Raw genomic sequence first — 20,130 nt, 5'->3', positions numbered from 1 at the left:
ACACCCTGTAACATCTACACATACATATCTCACCCTACAGATAACACCCTGTAACATCTACACATACATATCTCACCCTACAGATAACACCCTGTAACATCTACACATACATATCCCACCCTACAGATAACACCCTGTAACACCTACACATACATATCCCACCCCTACAGATAACACCCTGTAACATCTACACATACATATCTCACCCTACAGATAACACCCTGTAACATCTACACATATATATCTCACCCCTACAGATAACACCCTGTAACATCTACACATACATATCTCACCCCTACAGATAACACCCTGTAACATTTACACATACATATCTCACCCCTACAGATAACACCCTGTAACATCTACACACTATATTCCTCACCACTACCTCCAGTCTCTCAACACTGCAGGCATACATATCTCACCCCTACAGATAACAGCCTGTAGCATCTACACATACATATCTCATCCTACAGATAACACCCTGTAACATCTACACACTATATTCCTCACCACTACCTCCAGTCTCTCAACACTGCAGGCATACATATCTCACCCCTACAGATAACACCCTGTAACATCTACACACTATATTCCTCACCACTACCTCCAGTCTCACCATGCTACAGGCATACATATCTCACCCCTACAGATAACACCCTGTAACATCTACACACTATATTCCTCACCACTACCTCCAGTCTCCCAACACTGCAGGCATACATTCTCACCCCTACAGATAACACCCTGTAACATCTACACATATATATCTCACCATACAGAAAACACCCTGTAACATCTACACACTATATTCCTCACCACTATCTCCAGTCCCAGCATGCTACAGGCAACAGAGGCCGTCACAGCCAGGATACACTTGTTATTGTAACACGCAGATACAGCTCGTTTCAGGATCTGTAATCTGCGAAAAAAACTTCCGTTAATACTTCTGAAATCAAATCATCTGCTGCTGTGCATCAATCAGTTTTGGAAAACGAAATGTAGTTAGCCCTGAGAAGCTACCGAGTCACGGACACAGCAACATGTTCAGAGACAGACATCCCCCAGAGTGAGAAAGTTGAAAACGCTTACCTGACTTCAGCTTCTACGACTTTGGTCCACAGCAGCACGGGGAGCAGGCAGTAGAGGTAGTAGGTGACCGGGGACGACTGGACTGAAACAACACGACGGGGTACATGGCTTCTTGCCTTTCATTTAGTTTCTCCACATCATCATCAACTCCATTGTCATATCCTCATCAAAATACTTAAGGACCCTCGATTCAATCACATTACTACAGTTAATCTGTCATGGCATCCTTAACATCAACATCCTCATCTTTTAGAGCGGTTGTCTTACACTTAAACTTCATTGTGGTGACCCGTGAAGATCCAGGGCAGAATAGTCTTCAGCAACCCATTCTTGCCATAAAAGGCTACTATGCTTATCGTAAGAGGCGACTAACGGGATCGGGTGGTCAGGCTTGCTGAGTTGGTTGATGCATGTCATCATGCTTGCCGTAAAAGGCTACTACGGTATGTGTGTCGTAAGAGGCGACTAACGAGATTGGGTGGTCAGGCTCGCTAACTTGGTTGATGCATGTCATCAATCCCAATTGCGTGGATCGATGCTTATGATGTCAACGCTGGATTGTCTGATCCAGACTCGATTATTTAAGGGCCGCCGTCATATAGCTGGAATATTGCTGAGTGAGGTGTAAAACAACAAACTAATCAACCCACTTCATTGTGGCAGTGATACAGAGTTCCAAATTTACAGCAGTGCCCGTGTGCTTGCCGTCAGCACGTCCCATAATATTCGGTAGGGGGCATACAACTTGATGGATAGTCGACACACTCAGCAATATTCTAGCTATGTGAGGGCGGTCTGTAAATAATCGAGTCTGGACCAGACAATCCAGTGATTGACATCATTGGCATCAATCCAAGCAGTTGGGATATGATGACAAAAATCAACCAAGTCAGCAAGCCTGACGACCCGATCCCGTTAGTCGCCTCTTACGACAAGCATGGATTGCTGAAGATCTATTCTAACCCAGATCTTCATGGGTGATCGTCGCTAAATACATATCCTAATACATAACATCCATAATTAGACATAACATCGTCCCCATCAACATGTTGTTTCATTATCACATTTGTTTTCACATAGTCACAAATGTATTATAATTACTTAAGGTCAGAATCAAACTAAAAAAATATTTAAACTCACTAAACAAGAGTAAACTGACGATGGAGGCCAGGACAGCCGCCGCCATGTGTACGTAGTGTAGAGGGGAGGCAACTCTGTCGGACCTGCCAGCACAGAACCAGGTGTGGTTGTGGAGCACCATCTGCAGCAGGTACACCATCCATCCCACGAAGCTCAGCACGATACTGATCCTGACGGGAGACACAGAGAGATGAAACCCATGTATGCTGTTTCAACATCTTCCTGGATTAATGGATCAACGCAATAACTGGTATGTCTGGTCCAGACATTATCATTGACAGACTACCGTGGTAGATCAGGGATATTGCTGAGAGCAGCGTTAATCAACAAACAAACAACTCTTACCCCAGGAACAGTCTGTCATACTTCTGGTAATAGTTGAGTCCTTTCAGACCCACACTCATCAACTCCCGGCTCTCTGCTATCTAAAACACATCAATACAACAATCATGTCACCCTATTGTAGCAACAACTAGATATTGTCAGTGTCGCATCCATTGTATAGACAGGTTTTTCACTAGGTTCATACATTTAAACAGGAATTTGTAACTCGACATTCAATATGGCTGATCACTAGCAAGCACACAGATTACATTGCATGAATCAAGCAAACAGAGTTACCTCCCCATGAACTATCCTGCATGGCAAATACAGTGCTGTTTGGTTGATACAGTGATACAATGGTACAATCTGGGTACAATGATACACAAGCAACCAAGTCACGGAGTCAGATCCATGGATATTTTATGTAACCGAAAGATTTTGATTGATTAGGATTGCGATCCGAGTTTTAAAGTTGGAACGGCGGTACAATGGCTCCGGTGTGCTTCGCTGTGGTGAAGTTAACACATTGTAGGCATTTGAGGGTCAGAAAAGTTGTGCGTATGATTACGTTAAGTGAGCAACAGGTTCATCTATCCAACAATTGCATAATATAAACCTGACATTGCCAAATTCAATAATAAATGTGCAGTTACATCTAACATGTCTAGATACATGTTTTCATTAGTTTTACCTAAGAAGCACTTCGGTTCACTGTGGGTAAAATTATTATTATTAAAGGTAATTACATTCAAGGTAAGGTGAGGTGAAATGGGGTTTAACGTCGCGTCCAAGATTATTGCACTTATATAGCGATGTGCATGCACGCGTGCATGCGTGGATGCTTGTACTAGTTCGGAAAGATGCCGATTAGTAGTGCTAGCACACTGATACCATGCCGCAGTTTAACATGAATACCCCACTCAGACACAGTATACTGACTCCAAGACAACCAGTCGTTGTTTTAGCCCCCTAATGCAGAGTGCCAGACAGGGTAACAACAAGTACCATCTTTTTAACGTCTCTTGGTATGACACACATGGGGATCGAACCCCGGAATTTCTGCTCTCAGGGCGGACTCTCTACCTCTAGACCACGGAGGCGGTTACATTCATTATCATTATTTATTATGATATTTGAATATCTAGACTCCCTGGAAACCTTTTATTTGTTGTAGCTTGAACCGACTACATCTAGGAATACTGAACACTGCAGTGTATAAACATGAAGATGAAGTAAAGTCGGGTACAAGAGTCAATGCCCTTTTGATAGGCCTACAGTTGACATGACGACAACTGTCCTTGTACCAGAGAGTGAGTGAGTGAGTGAGTGAGTATGGTTTTACGCTGCTTTTAGCAATATTCCAGCAATATCACAGCTGAGGACACCAGAAATGGGCTTCACACATTGTACCCATGTCGGGAATCGAACCCGGATCTTTGCTGTGACAAGCGAACACATTAACTACTAGGCTACCCGACCGCCCCTTGTACCAGAGAACATCCAACTTACTGCCTGTGCATAGTTTCCAGACTTGATCAGCTGCCGGATGTGTCGGACGTAGTTTGCCTTGAAATAAGTACAAACATAACTATCAACCACTCTACATTGTGATTCATGTCACACACTTCAGGAAGTGCATGCAAAGAAATGTTACAAAAGACAAGTAAATACTGCATTAATTATCTGATGCTGGAAATGGAAAATGTATTAAAAAAATAATTTTACATAAATGAGATAAGGTATTATATAGAAGCTGTTGTTCCTCCAGTAGTATCAAGTGTGGAAAAATTGGGTAACAGCATGAGCAACAATCAAAGCATTGAAAACATAAACTTAGTTAGCTGCTGTTATCATATCCCCTCATCGGTTCAACTAGTGTCATGTTTTCCTGGTCACAGTGGTATTCATGGGGACGGCCATCTGGTTTTCCAAAACCAGTGGCACTTTCTGTGTTCCATCTGGAATCCTTATTCCAATACACCTTCCATGAAAAGTCCATTATTTATATTTAGAGGTAAGTGATGAAGAAGTATGTCTCCCCCTGCGATACACAATATAAGTTTGTAGAATTAACACTTACTTGTTTTGATGGGGAAAGTTCCCTAAAAACAAAGCATTTGAAACACATTAAACATACCTGACAACATTGTAACAATGCATTGGAAAGAATAACAAAGATGGTAATGTTTTCTTCAAATCAAAAGAGACGTTAGCAGACATGTTAAGAATTTTAGCTTTAATGTTAAAAGACTTGCTGAGAAAACAATCTCACCCGAAAGGTCGGAAGGCAACCGAGACCGTCCTCTCCTTCACCTGCCTCATCTTCACCTGTCAGGAACAAAATAAGTTATCAGTAGCTAAAGCACAGAGAAAACTGGGAAATCACACGAGACAGTCAATTGGAGCAACAATCAACACCTGGCATGACGGGCCCAGTCATCTTATATACTGCAATTTGCTGTGCAGAGTTGCATCCCTTAGCCAAAAAAACATTATAATGGGTTTGAATCCTGGTTCATCCTGCTGATGTTTTGTCAACACCGATTCATGCTGGTGGGTTTCACCAAAGTGGTAACATCTATTGTAGCCCTGCATCACATCCAGGCTTTCTCCCTCATCAATATGAAACTCTCTGATATAACGGAAATACTGTTCCAGGGGGTGATGAACCCAACTAACTCACTCACTGACACAGAATCAATCACCACCCTCAAATACAACCTTCTCCTATCCCCAACACAGATCAGCATAACACGCTAAATGGAAGAACTGCAGAGACAGAAGGCGGCAATGGTGGCAGTCCGTCTGACTTAATTGTTTCCTTACAATCGTGTGTATATTAGCACAAGGTTATCATAAACAGAATAAGTCTTGTCCACCTACCTGATATTGTGCAAGTATCTGCTGTGCATTAGCGTAGATCCCCTCCGCCTGTTCCCATAGTGACACACCCAGGTACTCAAGGGGCAGAACTCCCTACAACATGAAGCTTTCATAAGCCAGCATCAACATGCACTCTTAATCTGACCAAACAAGTTAACAGAGTTACAACAGCAGTACAGCTGAAACAGCAAATGAGCAGCAATAGTAAAGGGTTGCGTGGCAACAGCGATAGAGCAGCAATAGTAAAAGAGTAGAGCGACAAAAGCAATAGAGCAGCAATAGCAAAAGAGTAGAGTGGCAACAGCAATAGAGCAGCAATAGCAAAAGAGTAGAGAAGCAACAGCAATAGAGCAGCAATAGTAAAAGAGAGGTGTGGCAACAGCAATAGAGCAGCAATAGCAAAAGAGTAGAGCGGCAACAGCAATAGACCAGCAATAGCAAAAGAGTAGAGCGGCAATCGCAATAGTAAAAGAGTAGAGTGGCAACAACGATAGTAAAAGAGTAGTGTGGCAACAGCAATAGTAAAAGAGTAGTGTGGCAACAGCAATAGAGCAGCAATAGTAAAAGAGTAGTGTGGCAACAACGATAGTAAAAGAGTAGTGTGGCAACAGCAATAGTAAAAGAGTAGTGTGGCAACAGCAATAGAGCAGCAATAGTAAAAGAGTAAAGTGGCAACAACGATAGTAAAAGAGTAGTGTGGCAACAGCAATAGTAAAAGAGTAGTGTGGCAACAGCAATAGAGCAGCAATAGTAAAAGAGTAGAGTGGCAACAACGATAGTAAAAGAGTAGTGTGGCAACAGCAATAGCAAAAGAGTAGTGTGGCAACAGCAACAGAGCAGCAATAGTAAAAGAGTAGAGTGGCAACAACGATAGTAAAAGAGTAGTGTGGCAACAGCAATAGTAAAAGAGTAGTGTGGCAACAACGATAGTAAAAGAGTAGAGTGGCAACAGCAATAGTAAAAGAGTAGAGTGGCAACAACGATAGTAAAAGAGTAGAGTGGCATCAGCAATAGTAAAAGGGTAGTGTGGCAACAGCAATCGACCAGCAATAGTAAAAGAGTACCAGTAAGATATACTGTCAGATCATGGTATGGTATTACAAATGGGTTTTTTCAGATTGATCATAAAATGTGTAAAATTAAAGTACATCTGCAACAAATGTGCAAATTCAAACATTGACCTGTGACATAATTAGTTTACAATACAGAATGTAAATACTGCTCTGCCCAATGTTTGTCGGGAGATTAACGAAGTGTACCACAGAGTTCATGGGGAAGGCAACGCCGATGAGGTACGCCATGAGAGGAGCGACATCGGCCTGAAACACAACAACAGCAGCTGGAGACATCTTGGATTTGTGTAATTGCTGCCTGGGAATTAGGAGGGCACATTCTAAGAGCAGAATCTAGGGTTCTCTATCTGAATGTAACGTTGACATCTGCTGAATCTAATGCAGGAAGTCACTGTGCGGAGTTGCATCCTTTATGAATGCCAGGAACCTATGATCATAATTGGTCAGAATTGTGGTTGGTCCACCTTATGTTACTAGGTTTGTCATCACAATGGTCGTACATTTCAGAAAGTGGCATCCTGCATCACTTCAGACTGTGAAATAACTGAAATACTGTTCAAAGCAGCTCACACACTCACTCACTCACTCACTCGCTCGCTCTGGAGATTCTGGGCTTCATGACAGGGTCAAGATGCTACATATAGACATTAGCATGATTAGTGAAGGCATCTCCACATAGAATCTGTCTGCTATAAAATAAGAGACAAAAGACTGCTATGACCACAGTGCTGTACACATACCTGCTGAACATCAAATCTTGCTACGTTATTCAAGTTCCAGTCTGAAATAACATTCAATACCTCATTAATCAAACACACATTTTTGCAGGTATTCTACAGGTTTTCAGCATGGTCAAGATTCATAAGTTACAAAGGTAGCAACATTGCATTACTCTGCTACAGTTTGTATTAAGTTCAACTGTGACCATACCTGTGCAGAACGTGTCTGGGTAGGTTCCACATGTCCCCGCCCCCCTAGGCCCGTGGAGCCCCGCCCCCCAAGCTACCAGGGGTGTCAGTGTCTCCGAGGGAAGGCCAGCTCCATGGGAACCTGTAATATTTACAACACTTTCATTTTCTGTCACAGCACTGCAGACTGAAAAGCTTATGGAATATCTTGTTTCAATTCTGTTTGAAATGTTCGCGTATCAGACTGTCACAGCACTGCAGACTGAAAAGCTTATTGAATATCTTGTTTCAATTCTGTTTGAAATGTTCACGTATCAGGCTTTCACAGCACTGCATACTGAAAAGCATACTGAAAAGCTTACTGAATATCTTGTTTCAATTCTGTTTGAAATGTTCACGTATCAGACTTTCACAGCACAGGAGGCATGTTTCCACCTACCCCAGTCCGTCATGCCATGGTCGGCAGACATGACATAAGCTGTGCGGCCATCTTGGTTATAGAAATCTTCAAACAGAGACACCATTTCCTCTACTCCATGGTTGAGGAGATGAATATTTTCTATGTACTCTCTGAAAACAAATGTTAAAACAGCTTTCTGAGTTACCAAAGTCCAAGGTTTAAAATATTAAACATCTGGGCCCACATTCACAAAGTGATCTTAGCGCTAAGATGATCGTAACTCCCATACTTTAACATAGGCTTACAATAGTTGTAGCGCTAAGATCGCTTTGTGCAAGTGAGCCCTGTTGTCAACAATTCATTGATGGTTGTTGTCATATTTCAACTTGTCATAGGGCCATTGATCATGTTATTTGAGGGCTTCTCTAGCGTATGAAAAACGTTATTTTGTTGTCAGTGCCATGAAGACATTTACCGTGAGTGTGGCTTGTGAGAATGTCCGTTTGTGTCCAGGCCAAGAAGATGAAGGAAGAAGACAATCTTATCTTGCTGCAGCTGATGAAGTAATGTAGCATTGGTCTTGGCCGCGGAAAGGAATTTCTGAAAATACATATTTTAGCAGTAGTTAAACGGATAATTTATGGAAAAACCTGAAGTGCCACGCCTAAACAACTTAACAACTGTCCCACCAACCACATGAGTGCCCCATTTAAAACTAAATTTTGATGTTCATCAGACAATTTGTCGATACTGCATCACAAAATACGTATACCTGATACAAGTGATTCACCAACAGCTGTATTCATTTTGTTATTTAACACTGCACTCAGCAATATTCCAGCTATATGACAGCGGTCTGTAAATAATCCAGTGACTGACATCATGAGCATCAATCCACGCAATCGGAATACGATGACATGCTCCAACCAGGTCAGCCAGCCTGACCCCCCGATCCCGTCTCTTACAAGCATGGCTGCCTCTGTATTCACATAGGCTATATTTAGCACACCGTAACTCCAACCTATACTGTACAGACTACCCTCACATGCTACGAGGGGTGTTCATTAAAGATTTCCCCTGACCCACTTCCGGTGGACCTAGTGGAATGAAACTTGGCATAGGTATTAGTCTTTCTCCACATAGGAACCACCAAGAGTTACACATTTCTCCCATCGTTTTATGCAACTATGGAGACCTCGCTTGTAAAAGCCCTCATTTTGCATTTCAAACCAGGACTTGACTTCAGAAATCATTGTTTCTTCATCTGTGAAACGTTTTCCCTTCAAAAATGACTTCATGGTTGGAAAGAGGTGGAAGTCAGATGGTGCAAGGTCAGGAGAGTAAGGAGGATGTGGAAGGATTTCATAACCACAGGACCGTGCTTCTGTCTGGGCAACATGAGAGTTGTGTACTGGAGCAGTGTCTTGCAGGAGACGGACACCCTTGGTCAGCATGCCACGCCTCTTAAGCTTGATAGCGTCGCACAATTTCCGCAGCAGTGAAGCATAATAAGCTCCTGTAATTGTGGTACCCTTTGCCAAGAAATCCATCATCACTACTCCGTGCTGGTCCCAAAACACGGTGAGCATGACCTTGCCTGCAGAGGGTTGGACACGTGCCTTCTTTGGGGGTGGTGACTACACATGCTTCCATTGCATCGACTGAACATTAGTCTCAGGATCATAGTGATGGACCCATGTTTCATCCTGTGTGATAAGTCTGTCAAAAAGGTTTGCCTGTTTTTTTTGGCACATGTCCAAAAGATCCTTTGAGCATTTGACTCGTTCCTGCTTTTGGAAAGGTGTGAGCAACCTGGGAATCCATCGTGCAGACACCTTATGCATGTTCAAATTGTCATGGATGATTTTTTCCACAGACCCTACACTGATCTTGACATCTTGTGCTAACTGGCGAACAGTTATACGTCGGTCTGCCAAAATGGCGGCCTCCACTTGATAGATTGTGTCCACATCAATGGTTGAATGGGGGCGACCAGGAATGGCAGCTGTTTCCACAGATGTCCAACCACACTTGAACTGGCGATGCCAGTGTTTAACAACGTCATATGATGGGGCATCTTCCCCATAAGTTGCTTTCATTTCATCGAAAGTTTCTTTTGGTGTGCGACCTTTCAAATATAAAAACCTAATCACTGCTCGGTATTCTACTGGCTCCATTGTCACACCCTCCTTGATCATAATACCTGTAAAAGTGGTAAGATTAATAGCTCGGTGCTGCAAATTCAGACATAACCGACAGATACATGTATCATTACACATGTGAAATTTCAACCAAATATGATAACCCTAAGTGGTTTAGGGGAAATCTTTAATGAACACCCCTCGTATATCAACATAATGATGTCACACATCTTAATCATGTTAATGTCAGTTTCATATTTACTGTGAAATGAAGGAATGATTACCTTGACCTTCTGGTAAACCCAGGTATCGAGTTTACTGGCATCAAAACTGGCAAAGTCTTCCTCCGCTGACGAGTAGCAGTGAGTGAACACATGATCGCCAGTAGCACCTCAAACATGGAACGGATTCATGAACATCTTGGTTTCATAGTGTGAGAAACATAAACTACTCCCATTGGGCCAAACATTTGAACTATTTAGTTTCCTGCTTGATGTTTAGATCCTGGTTTCAGAGGGAGTCACTCGTCATTGCTATTCATTTGTTAATATCTTCAAATGATCAAAGCACACATTGTACCTGAAGCATAGGAGTTGAAAATCAAAATGACAGAGCATATAGCACATGTAGTAGTTAGTCAACTACAATGGTCAGTGCAGGTCCTAAGGTCATTTACAGTTTAACATCTCATCACTTATCAATGAATTAGGAACAAACCTGCCCAGATATTCGGCCCCCAGTCTGCATCAAATTTCAGCCAAAATTCCCAATTTCAAATTAAAAGTTCCAATTCATATTAACATAGTCAGATAGTTACATTGACTTTGTAGAGGAGACTTGTATTTTACTGATAACAGGACCAATAAAGAGGAAGAGAATTGAATCCTTAGTTCCCCATTACTGCATTAAATGCAAAGTTAAAATACTATCTCTGAATTTAACTAAGAAACAAAGAAATTGCAATTTTGATTTGTTTGTTTGTTGTTTACTGCCGCACTCAGCAATATTCCAGCTATATGACGGCGGTCTGTAAATAATCGAGTCTGGACCAGACAATCCAGTGTTGACATCATAAGCATCGATCCACGCAATTGGGATTGATGACATGCATCAACCAAGTTAGCGAGCCTGACCACCCAATCTCGTTAGTCGCCTCTTACGACACACATACCGTAGTAGCCTTTTACGGCAAGCATGGGTTGCTGAAGACCTATTCTACCCCAGATTTTCACAACAAATAATATGATTTTTTTCCAAAATTGCCTGCAAAGGTCCCTAAGTTTGGCATTGCAGATAAACCCCTGTGAGAGCTGTACCTTTGGCAAACATAGGCAGGATGTCGGGACTCCCCCATGACCAAGTGTAGCGGCTCTCGTTGAAAACCGAGTCAAACTCAACTGGATTTTCCTTCCATCCTGCAAGAGACATAACAAAACACTCATTATCAATATCATTATCAAAATCAATATCATTATAAATGTCATTATTGTAATAATAGAAAGGAAATACCATGGAAAATATCTGAGACTTGGCTCCATGAAAAATTGTACCTACACAATCAATGAGAATTATTTCAAGTTTCAGAATGAGATAACTACTGCTTTGGGCACTGAATTTAAAGAAAAAGAGGACAAGAAACTCAAGATTATGTGGCCTGCTTCACCTGCAAGATAATAACTGAATATCTTAACAGACAAAATGGCATCATACCTTTAGCCACAGCACTGACGTCTTCATAGAAGCCAGCAATGAGTGCCACATGTCCTGGTCTGGACTCTGTTGGCACCCGAGTGTGAGACACACCCCACGACCCTCGGCTCTGAATCACATCCCTGTCAGAGACATTAGACTCATTACATGTGTTATCAACTCAAATGGAGTTTATTTAACACAAAAAACTAGGCTTTTTCCTACAAATTCCATGAAAATAAACAACAATAAAAAAATATTATTCCCTACATATGCTGTGCACGTTACCACTTGTTACCATGGTTACATATACAGGGGCCTGTTCCACAAAGCGATCTTAGTGATATGATTGTCGTAAGCCTATGTTAAAGTATGGGAGTTACGATCATCTTAGCGCTAAGATCATTTTGTGGAACGGGGCCCAGAAACACAACTTCTGCTTTTCAACTATTGATGCATCTTCAGAGAACATCACATGAACATTTTAATGATGCTGATCACCTGAGGTACAGTTCCCTTCCCTCTTTATCCCTGTCCTGCTGAAAGAAACGGTCTGCTCTCAGTCCATCGGCAACAAACAGTACCAGTCTCTTAGCGGGAGCCGGGGAATCAGGAACACTTGGAGTCATTCCATGCACCAATGGTGATGTGAAGTAAATGTCAAAGATGGAGTAAAAGAGAATCAGATGAACCACCAGCCCAGATAGCATCAGCTGCCACACCTTCATCTTCTTTCACAACGGGACTGACAAAGTAAAAGCAAATCTATTAATTATCAAAAACTATCTAACACCTCTATTCATTATTAGAAGCTCCAATTAATCTTCAACATTTACTTTGCTTCATCGATTACTATTCATACAGGGTTACAAATACAAAGTGATGTTAGTCATATAAATATTACTTTTTTGTGGGTATTTTTCTGTGCATGTGTGTGTATAGCAATATGTTTTGGATTACCCGCAATTATGTCAATACAATCTACCTTTTTTCAGTCAGCAATAAATGAACTATCATGTCGAGTTCAGATTGGAAGCTCGACCTGTGTGCTAATATCTAATATCCTAATATCGTATTGTAAATAAGATGCTTCTGATCACACCGTCCAAAATAGGTCTAGGAACTCAGGCTTGTTCACGTGGGAACTGAAGACTATATACATAAATCATTTCCCACAAGTATAAGTTACCCCAGAACATAGATCGGTGCGACAAGTTGGCCTGGACCGCCAAGTTAGCGGTCGTGAATTAGGCCTAATAATTTAATCTGTCCACAGAACTATCTTGGAGGATATCTAAAGAATGCATAAGTAGATGTTATTTGCAATGTCCGCCAAACAATCATCAAGATGTAGTAAATTAATATGTGGACACTGTGAAACAATTTGGTTCCCAAAGAATGCCAAATAAAACAAAACAAGCAGGAACCTGAAACGTGCTGACATGTGCGCCACAACGCGGAAATGAACCGGAAGTTTACACAATATAGTAACGAGAGAATGATTGGCTACGGAACCATTAAGATGACCAATTGTAAATGTGTTGACGTTTATGCAATAAGCCGAGAATCTATTGGGCGAAGATCCTCAACGTTATCCAATCGAAAGAGTTGTACCAAAAGGATAATTGACATTTTCGTGTCTATTCGCACGATATACATAAAGAGTACATTTGTTACTATTTTCAAAACAAATATGGAGGCATCTTAAAGCTCTCTCTGACTGCAGAAAGAAGATGGGGAAAATAGAATGGTCGATGTGGGCAAATGAACAGGCACTGGCCAGTTCAGCTGGTTGGTCAACATTAGTATTTATGAAACGAAATTGGCACATTTATCAAAGAACTTCAGACGCAACGTGTCCCTCAAGTCTAAACTTTTATGATGTTAATGAATGTGTACACTTTCGTCTCTTTATTCTAATTTCAGTTGTAATCCTTGGAGGGATTGTCACACTTGCAGGGAGGTTCAAAAACTACCAGTTTGGAATCTATGGAATGTATCCTTGTGAGTTGAATTGTGTTCTCAGGGTAAAGACGAGTTCACCGAGTCAACAACTGCCACACCCCTTTTCATTTTATTCGGCTCGGGATTGCTACACTACTAGCACAGAGAAAGCAAAGGGATTGGTGATAGTCAGAATTAGTTTCTTTTTAATTAGATAAATTCTAGTGGTGTCATTTTTTCATATAGGTCTAATAGTCATATTATGAGGTATTTTTTAATCAACATGGTGAGATCCATGCTACTGCATTGTGTTTCCCCCTGTTTGGTTCTTGCACGTTGGATGTTCTACTGACTGTGTCTAAAGTGTCAGCCGTATGCCTTGGAGATGGGAGCCCAGGCATCCAAGGTCCAGCAATATTCTGTAGAAAGTTGCATCCCTTAGTCATGAGCAACAGGATATGCTGATTGTGTGTTCAAATCCTAAATTTGTCAAAGTCAAAGATATTTGTTGCATGTAAGGCCTCCGGCCCAGGGTCCTGTTTCCTGGACCAAAGTAGTACACACTTGCAGGGATAGTTGATAGAATTATTTTCATTTCAATTAGATATAGATTCTAGTGGTGTCACATTTTCACATAATAGACATGTTATGATGTTATCAGTGCAAAGTAGTGCACCCTTCCTCTCACATCAAGCTGACATGCCTTGTAATTACTGAAATGCTGTTCAAAATGACATTAAACCCAACTCATGCACTGACTGAATACAATATATCTGTAGGAGGCTTCAGGCAAGCTATTAGCCTGCTGTTTACGGTTTCAACCCGATTTCACCGCACGTTACAAATCGTTACAAATAAGTAGTTCTTTGTCATCTTTGGCATGTCACCATTTGGTCACAGCTTTTTGCCCCACATATATCTGATGTACGTTCGACAGCATGGAAATTGAGAGGAGGAAATATTCTATCTGTGTAATTACAACAATCTTTTTGGACGTGGTATTTATCTAAAGTACCGTATTCGACGTAATAAGCGCTCCGCTTTTATAAGCGCCCAAGGCGATATTTGCTAATATATTTGCAAGTGAACAATCTCAATTAGCACCCCTTCAGGTTGATCAATTTACACAAGACTTAAATTTGTTCGTGTATAATACGCACTCAATCATGTGTTATATGCACCCTTAATTATGGGCAATTAAATTCTGGAAAATTATATCTGTCGTATATAAACATTTCAGGCTGTCAGCATAAACCACGAAATTAAAGGGGAAGTGTACTCGCAAAAATCACTTTCTTTCTTTTTCTAAACAAAACGCAATTTTAGAATTAGTTAGTATCTGTGTTTGAAAATATACACTCATTTTTTTTACAGTGAAAGTAGGAAGCTCACAATAGTGTGAAAGTGATATGCCGTTATGAGGCCTTCGTTTTACGAGCGAAATAGGCCTGAGTTATCCCCCTTAGATTATGACGTAATTGGTGCCAATTCAACTGGGTCCCTATCTATTCTCAACGCAAAAGATATCAAGGACCAGTTTGCGGTAAAACAACATGGTCTACGACACACTCCGGCGCAGTGGTGACTCAGCATAACACAATTCTGGCTGGCATCTGAGATGCTAGAATCACAAAACTGTACCTACATCACGTGAAGCGGCTCTAACAAAGCATGATGACGTCATAATGTTTATCAATTGGCACCAATGACGTCATATTGCAAGGGACATAAGCCATGGTGTTTTTGTTATGGAAATAGAACACTTGGTAAATGTGAAAAATATAAATCGTTTTAGTGCAAAAAATATGTTAATTAAATATGATGTTTTTATATTTTTGTCTATGACACTTCTATGTTAACACTTTTAATGTGGAAAAAGTACAAGAAAAAAAGGTTCATTTCCGTGTGAACTTGCCCTTTAACGATCTATCAACTCTGGGTTTTTTCCATCAAAATAATATTCTAATAAGAGCCCCCTATTTCTAATTTTGAGAGCGCCCTGGCCGCTTATTATGTAGAATACGGTTAGTTCTTTGTGTTGATTCCCCTTAACCTTGGTACAGCTGTGTTGGAGTGCTTGTGGCCCTGTTGGAGTATCCACGTGCCAAGCGACAGAAAGGAAAGACACAAGAGAGAAGGTTTGTTTGTTTGTTTGTTTGTCTATTTGTTTGTCAGCTTGCTGTAGGTGTGGGGGTTCCTTGTTTTTAACGCTATACTCAACAAAATTCCAGTAATATGATGGCAGCCAGTTAATAATGGAGCCTGGGCCAGACAATCTAGTGATCGATGTTGAGAGCTATGATCCTCGCCATCAGGGTACGATGATGATGCTGAATCAACCAAGTCACCGAGCATCACCACCCGATCCATTTGGTGACCTCTTTCCACTAGCATAGGTTGCTGGGGACCTGGTCTAACCCGGAATACCCACAGGTCGTAGAGTAGGTATCACAAATACAATAGAAGTGTTGTAAGTTATATAGTGTGGCCATGCTGTGGATGTAACTTGTCTATGTTTTACCTGTCCACTGGAAAATATGCAGTGGATTTGAGTGAGCCGTGGAACACACATTTCGCTGCTCATCATTACGAATGACATTTCATTGCTACATTGTGATCGATCATAATTACTACGGTCACAGGACAAAGCCTCTTGATGTTTTTTGACGTTTTCTGAAATTTGGGAAATTGTTTTGAGCATTGGCAGTTTACAAGGAGATTGAAGAAACCTATTGTGTGGAGCGATGGTTATATCAACATCTGTGGCTAATCATGTGCTAGTCTTGTGATTGTTTTTTGTGTTATATTTTATTTCAGGTTTCAGAAACCCTTGACAATACTAGTGCGACGTGGTGGCCTAGTAACTCGAAACTACTTCATACGTTTTGTATTTTACTTAATGTGAGTATGTACGTGATATACATTATTGTTTTTCATTAATCACAAATTTTTATGTGCTATCAAACTGACACATCCATCACTGTATATTTCTGTGACAAGGAAATACTCAGATGGCCGAGTGGTTACAGTGTTTGCTGGTCATGCTGAAGACCTTGGGTTTAGTTCCCCCTGGTTATTTTGTTCTTGGTATACAAAGCTGTTTCAAATAGTGTCCGTCAATGGTGTATGTTTTAACAAAATATTTTTGACAGAATATTTCAATGTTGTTCTTGCCAAACTCAAAGAAACTTTCTGTGCAGAATCCCGGTGCCGTGCTGCTTCGTCTTGCCGACACTTCTAGGGGGCATGTGCTACCTCATCACCAGTGCAATATACTTTGTCGTGAGTACATCTCTACTCTGTGTACCACCATGGCATAACAATATTATGTTTTCTTGTAGGGGTGGGGACCTCCCTTATTCAGATATATTATATGAAACTGCAGATGTCCTGTTCACATGACAGGCTGATTCACTGACCTGAAAACTGATGCTTGTTCTACAGTAGTGCAGCCATGTCCATGCTGGTCGTCGTGACAGCAATGTTTCCCTACCGTGATGTGCTCAGTGATCTGGTTCAGTAGTATGTTTTCTGTTTTCCTCAGGCTGCTTTGAAAGGAGAAGAATGGAAGCCAGCTGGTCTGGACACAGAATCACAATCACAACAGCCAGGCCCCAGAGTCCTCCAGCCACCCAGTCACCCCCCTCCCAGACGTCCCATCGACAACAGTATCTGACCCCCTCCCAGACATCCCATCGACAACAGTATCTGACCCCCTCCCAGACGTCAGATTGACAACAGTATCTGACCCCCCTCCCCCTCCCAGACGTCCCATCAACAGTATGTGACCCCCTCCCAGACGTCCCATCAACAGTATCTGACCCCCTCCCAGATATCCCATCAACAACAGTATCCTACCCCCTCCCATATATCCCACCAACAACAGTATCTGACCCCCACCCAGATGTCCAATCGACAACAGTATCTGACCCCCTCCCAGATGTCCAATCGACAACAGTATCTGACCCCCTCCCAGATATCCCATCAACAACAGTATCTGACCCCCTCCCAGATATCCCATCAACAACAGTATGTGACCCCCTCCCAGACGTCCCATCGACAACAGTATCCGACCCCCTCCCAGATATCCCATCGACAACAGTATCTGACCCCCTCCCAGATATCCCGTCAACAACAGTATGTGACCCCCTCCCAGATGTCCAATCGACAACAGTATGTGACCCCCTCCCAGACGTCCCATCGACAACAGTATGTGACCCCCTCCCAGATATCCAATCAACAACAGTATCTGACCCCCTCCCAGATATCCCATCAACAACAGTATGTGACCCCCTCCCAGACGTCCAATCGACAACAGTATCTGACCCCCTCCCAGATATCCCATCAACAACAGTATCTGACCCCCTCCCAGACATCACATCAACAGTATCTGACCCCCTCCCAGATGTCCAAATCGACAACAGTATCTGACCCCCTCCCCTTCCCAGATGTCCAATCAACAACAGTATCTGACCCCCTCCCAGATGTCCAATCAACAACAGTATCTGACCCCCTCCCCTTCCCAGATGTCCAATCGACAACAGTATCTGACCCCCTTTCCAGATGTCCAATCACTAACAGTATCTGACCCCTTCCTGGACGTCCCTTCCACAACAGTATCTGACCCCTCCCAGTCGTCCCTTCGACAACAGTATCTGACCCCTCCCAGTCGTCCCTTCGACAACAGTATCTGACCCCTCCCAGATGTCCCATCGACAACAGTATCTGACCCCTCCCAGATGTCCCATCGACAACAGTATCTGACCCCCTCCCAGACGTCCCATCTGATCATCTTCATAATACATGCAATATGTGATCCCCTTCTGATGTGATCTGACGTTATCTATGGCAGCACAGAGATATTCTCTCCACAAACAAGATCCTCTCCTCAACACATGCAACATGTGAACCTCTCCTCCCACCATAATCTTCTCCACATCTCCTCTCAAGAACTTAAGAGAATCGGTATGGAGTCCTCTGATCTATCCTGTAGGGATGTGAGGGTGTTAATTTCAGTGTTAACCCTTTACACATCCAGGAGCCATGTGCCCACTGTTATTGCATGATTGTGAGATATAGTCCGAGACTGGTGAGTCATCTCTGCAGGCAGAGACCTCCGCCCTATATGCTGAACTGAACAGTGAACTGTTTTATATGATCATGCTGAAGCACAAGCTAGACTATCACCGTACCAAACAAGGATGTCTACATGTCCCATGTTCAACAAGTGACCATGGACTAATTAACTGCCAATTAACAAATACCATTTGTGATTTTATGTCAATTTTTTACTGATATGTGGGTACTGAAGAGTAGTTTGCAAGGTGTTTATTGACACAAAGATGTGTTTATGATAAACATCCATGATTCCGACATGCAAAGTTGACAATAGTGTTTTATGAATGTACAGCTGAGAATGTTGCAGGACCAACTATGCCTTTAGAACCTCTTTGTAACATAGCAATGAACATTAAAATAAAGATAAACATTCCATGATAGTGTTTTGTTGTCAATTAAACAAGCAAAGCTAAAGAATTCTCTTTTTATTTTGTACACATACCAGTTCCAGCTGGACAGTGCCGGTTCTAACATGACAGTGTGCTTAACATATTTGAACAGTTTTGAAACACTGAGTCACAGCTACAAATCCCACAAATATCTGAGACCTGCATCACTTCGGGCTTTCCTCCCACATTAAGCTGACACGCTGTGATATAACTGGAATATTGTTAAAAACAGTGTAAAACCCAACTCACTCACTACAAATCCCACAGACAGCAACATTATTTTGTCCAATGTCCATTTGTCCTGGCTTGGACTCATACCAGTCATGCCTCCTTTCTGATGAAAATAGATCATAATAATATAATATTAATTTATTACTTGCACACAGCACTGTTTCCGAATATTACACTGCGGGTTGTCTTCAAGCATTGTATTGCAGGTTATATATTTAGATATTATATCGTGGGTAATATTTGATATTGTAAGTGCAGGTTGCTCGTGTGACTCAATACTTATGTTTTAAGTATATGATTTAATTTATAATTTGTTTATATGTTAAATGCCTCTCATAACCCTGAATGGGTGGCCATGTTTTATCTTGTGGTGTTATGTATTTTGTGACCATGGGTGAGACAAAAATAAACAATTTTTCTTCTTCTTCTTCTGATAATCATGGACATTTGAAAACCACACCCTGTTCTCTGGGTCATCTGGAAGACACGTGTGGTCCAGTCATCTACAGCTCAGAAAGTCTCTGCAAAGTACCCATCTTAGTCATCCCAGAATCTGGTGTTCACTGAATCAAATCAAAGTTTTGGCCTGGTGTGTTTGTTTGTCGGCACCATACCACATCCATCCTACATGCCATCACATAACTGGAATACTGTTCAAAGCAGCGTTCAACCAAACCACCCACACAAGCTCATTTCCAACGACCAGGATCTGTCATACCCAAGTGTCCTGTTTGTTTCGCGTGTTTGTTGTTTAATGTCGCACTCAGCAATATTCCAGCTGTATGACAGCAGTCTGTA

General features: G+C 41.8%; 3 protein-coding genes across 3 annotated transcripts in view; 2 read left to right on the top strand and 1 right to left on the bottom strand.

The window, feature by feature from the left end:
• The window catches only part of LOC139454569 (GPI ethanolamine phosphate transferase 1-like), a 31,673-nt gene extending 18,766 nt beyond the window's left edge, over positions 1 to 12,907 (bottom strand). Inside the window, exons 1-17 of the mRNA XM_071236367.1 lie at positions 12,152 to 12,907; positions 11,672 to 11,793; positions 11,278 to 11,376; positions 10,246 to 10,352; positions 8,296 to 8,420; positions 7,860 to 7,990; positions 7,443 to 7,562; positions 7,253 to 7,293; positions 6,699 to 6,758; positions 5,440 to 5,532; positions 4,829 to 4,884; positions 4,637 to 4,658; positions 4,066 to 4,122; positions 2,578 to 2,657; positions 2,233 to 2,402; positions 1,093 to 1,174; positions 820 to 922 (exon numbers count right to left, since the gene is read on the bottom strand). Of these exons, the coding sequence (XP_071092468.1) occupies positions 820 to 922; positions 1,093 to 1,174; positions 2,233 to 2,402; positions 2,578 to 2,657; positions 4,066 to 4,122; positions 4,637 to 4,658; positions 4,829 to 4,884; positions 5,440 to 5,532; positions 6,699 to 6,758; positions 7,253 to 7,293; positions 7,443 to 7,562; positions 7,860 to 7,990; positions 8,296 to 8,420; positions 10,246 to 10,352; positions 11,278 to 11,376; positions 11,672 to 11,793; positions 12,152 to 12,378 (1,695 nt within the window). The 5' untranslated portion in view covers positions 12,379 to 12,907. The remainder of the gene's footprint in view (positions 1 to 819; positions 923 to 1,092; positions 1,175 to 2,232; positions 2,403 to 2,577; positions 2,658 to 4,065; positions 4,123 to 4,636; positions 4,659 to 4,828; positions 4,885 to 5,439; positions 5,533 to 6,698; positions 6,759 to 7,252; positions 7,294 to 7,442; positions 7,563 to 7,859; positions 7,991 to 8,295; positions 8,421 to 10,245; positions 10,353 to 11,277; positions 11,377 to 11,671; positions 11,794 to 12,151) is intronic.
• A 385-nt stretch (positions 12,908 to 13,292) lies between these two features.
• LOC139452864 (cytochrome b-245 light chain-like) lies at positions 13,293 to 19,063 on the top strand. The gene is made up of 6 exons (XM_071234505.1): positions 13,293 to 13,441; positions 13,577 to 13,646; positions 15,658 to 15,732; positions 16,412 to 16,495; positions 16,795 to 16,876; positions 17,139 to 19,063. The coding sequence occupies exons 1-6, from the start codon at positions 13,384 to 13,386 to the stop codon at positions 17,268 to 17,270; spliced, it is 501 nt and encodes a 166-aa protein (XP_071090606.1). The 5' UTR covers positions 13,293 to 13,383; the 3' UTR covers positions 17,271 to 19,063.
• On the top strand, positions 17,499 to 18,182 carry LOC139453924 (putative uncharacterized protein DDB_G0290521). Its single transcript, XM_071235369.1, has one exon. The coding sequence runs from the start codon at positions 17,499 to 17,501 to the stop codon at positions 18,180 to 18,182; it is 684 nt and encodes a 227-aa protein (XP_071091470.1).
• Positions 19,064 to 20,130: the final 1,067 nt, after the last annotated feature.

This window comes from Haliotis cracherodii, unplaced genomic scaffold, assembly GCF_022045235.1.
Source record: "Haliotis cracherodii isolate W230 unplaced genomic scaffold, xgHalCrac1.p SCAF_10, whole genome shotgun sequence".
Classification (NCBI taxonomy): domain Eukaryota; kingdom Metazoa; phylum Mollusca; class Gastropoda; order Lepetellida; family Haliotidae; genus Haliotis; species Haliotis cracherodii.
Note: the sequence above shows the minus strand (reverse complement) of the source record. Positions and strands in the feature narration are given on the sequence as shown.

Excerpts from the sequence above, each read along its gene's own strand:
- LOC139453924 (XM_071235369.1), top strand. The coding sequence starts at position 17,499 with ATGTCCAATCGACAACAGTATCTGACCCCCTCCCAGATGTCCAATCGA.
- LOC139452864 (XM_071234505.1), top strand. The coding sequence starts at position 13,384 with ATGGGGAAAATAGAATGGTCGATGTGGGCAAATGAACAGGCACTGGCC. Across the intron at positions 13,647-15,657 it reads CAGTTTGGAATCTATGGAAT|CTGTGTTGGAGTGCTTGTGG; the intron begins GTATCCTTGTGA and ends ACCTTGGTACAG. Across the intron at positions 15,733-16,411 it reads GGAAAGACACAAGAGAGAAG|GTTTCAGAAACCCTTGACAA; the intron begins GTTTGTTTGTTT and ends ATTTTATTTCAG.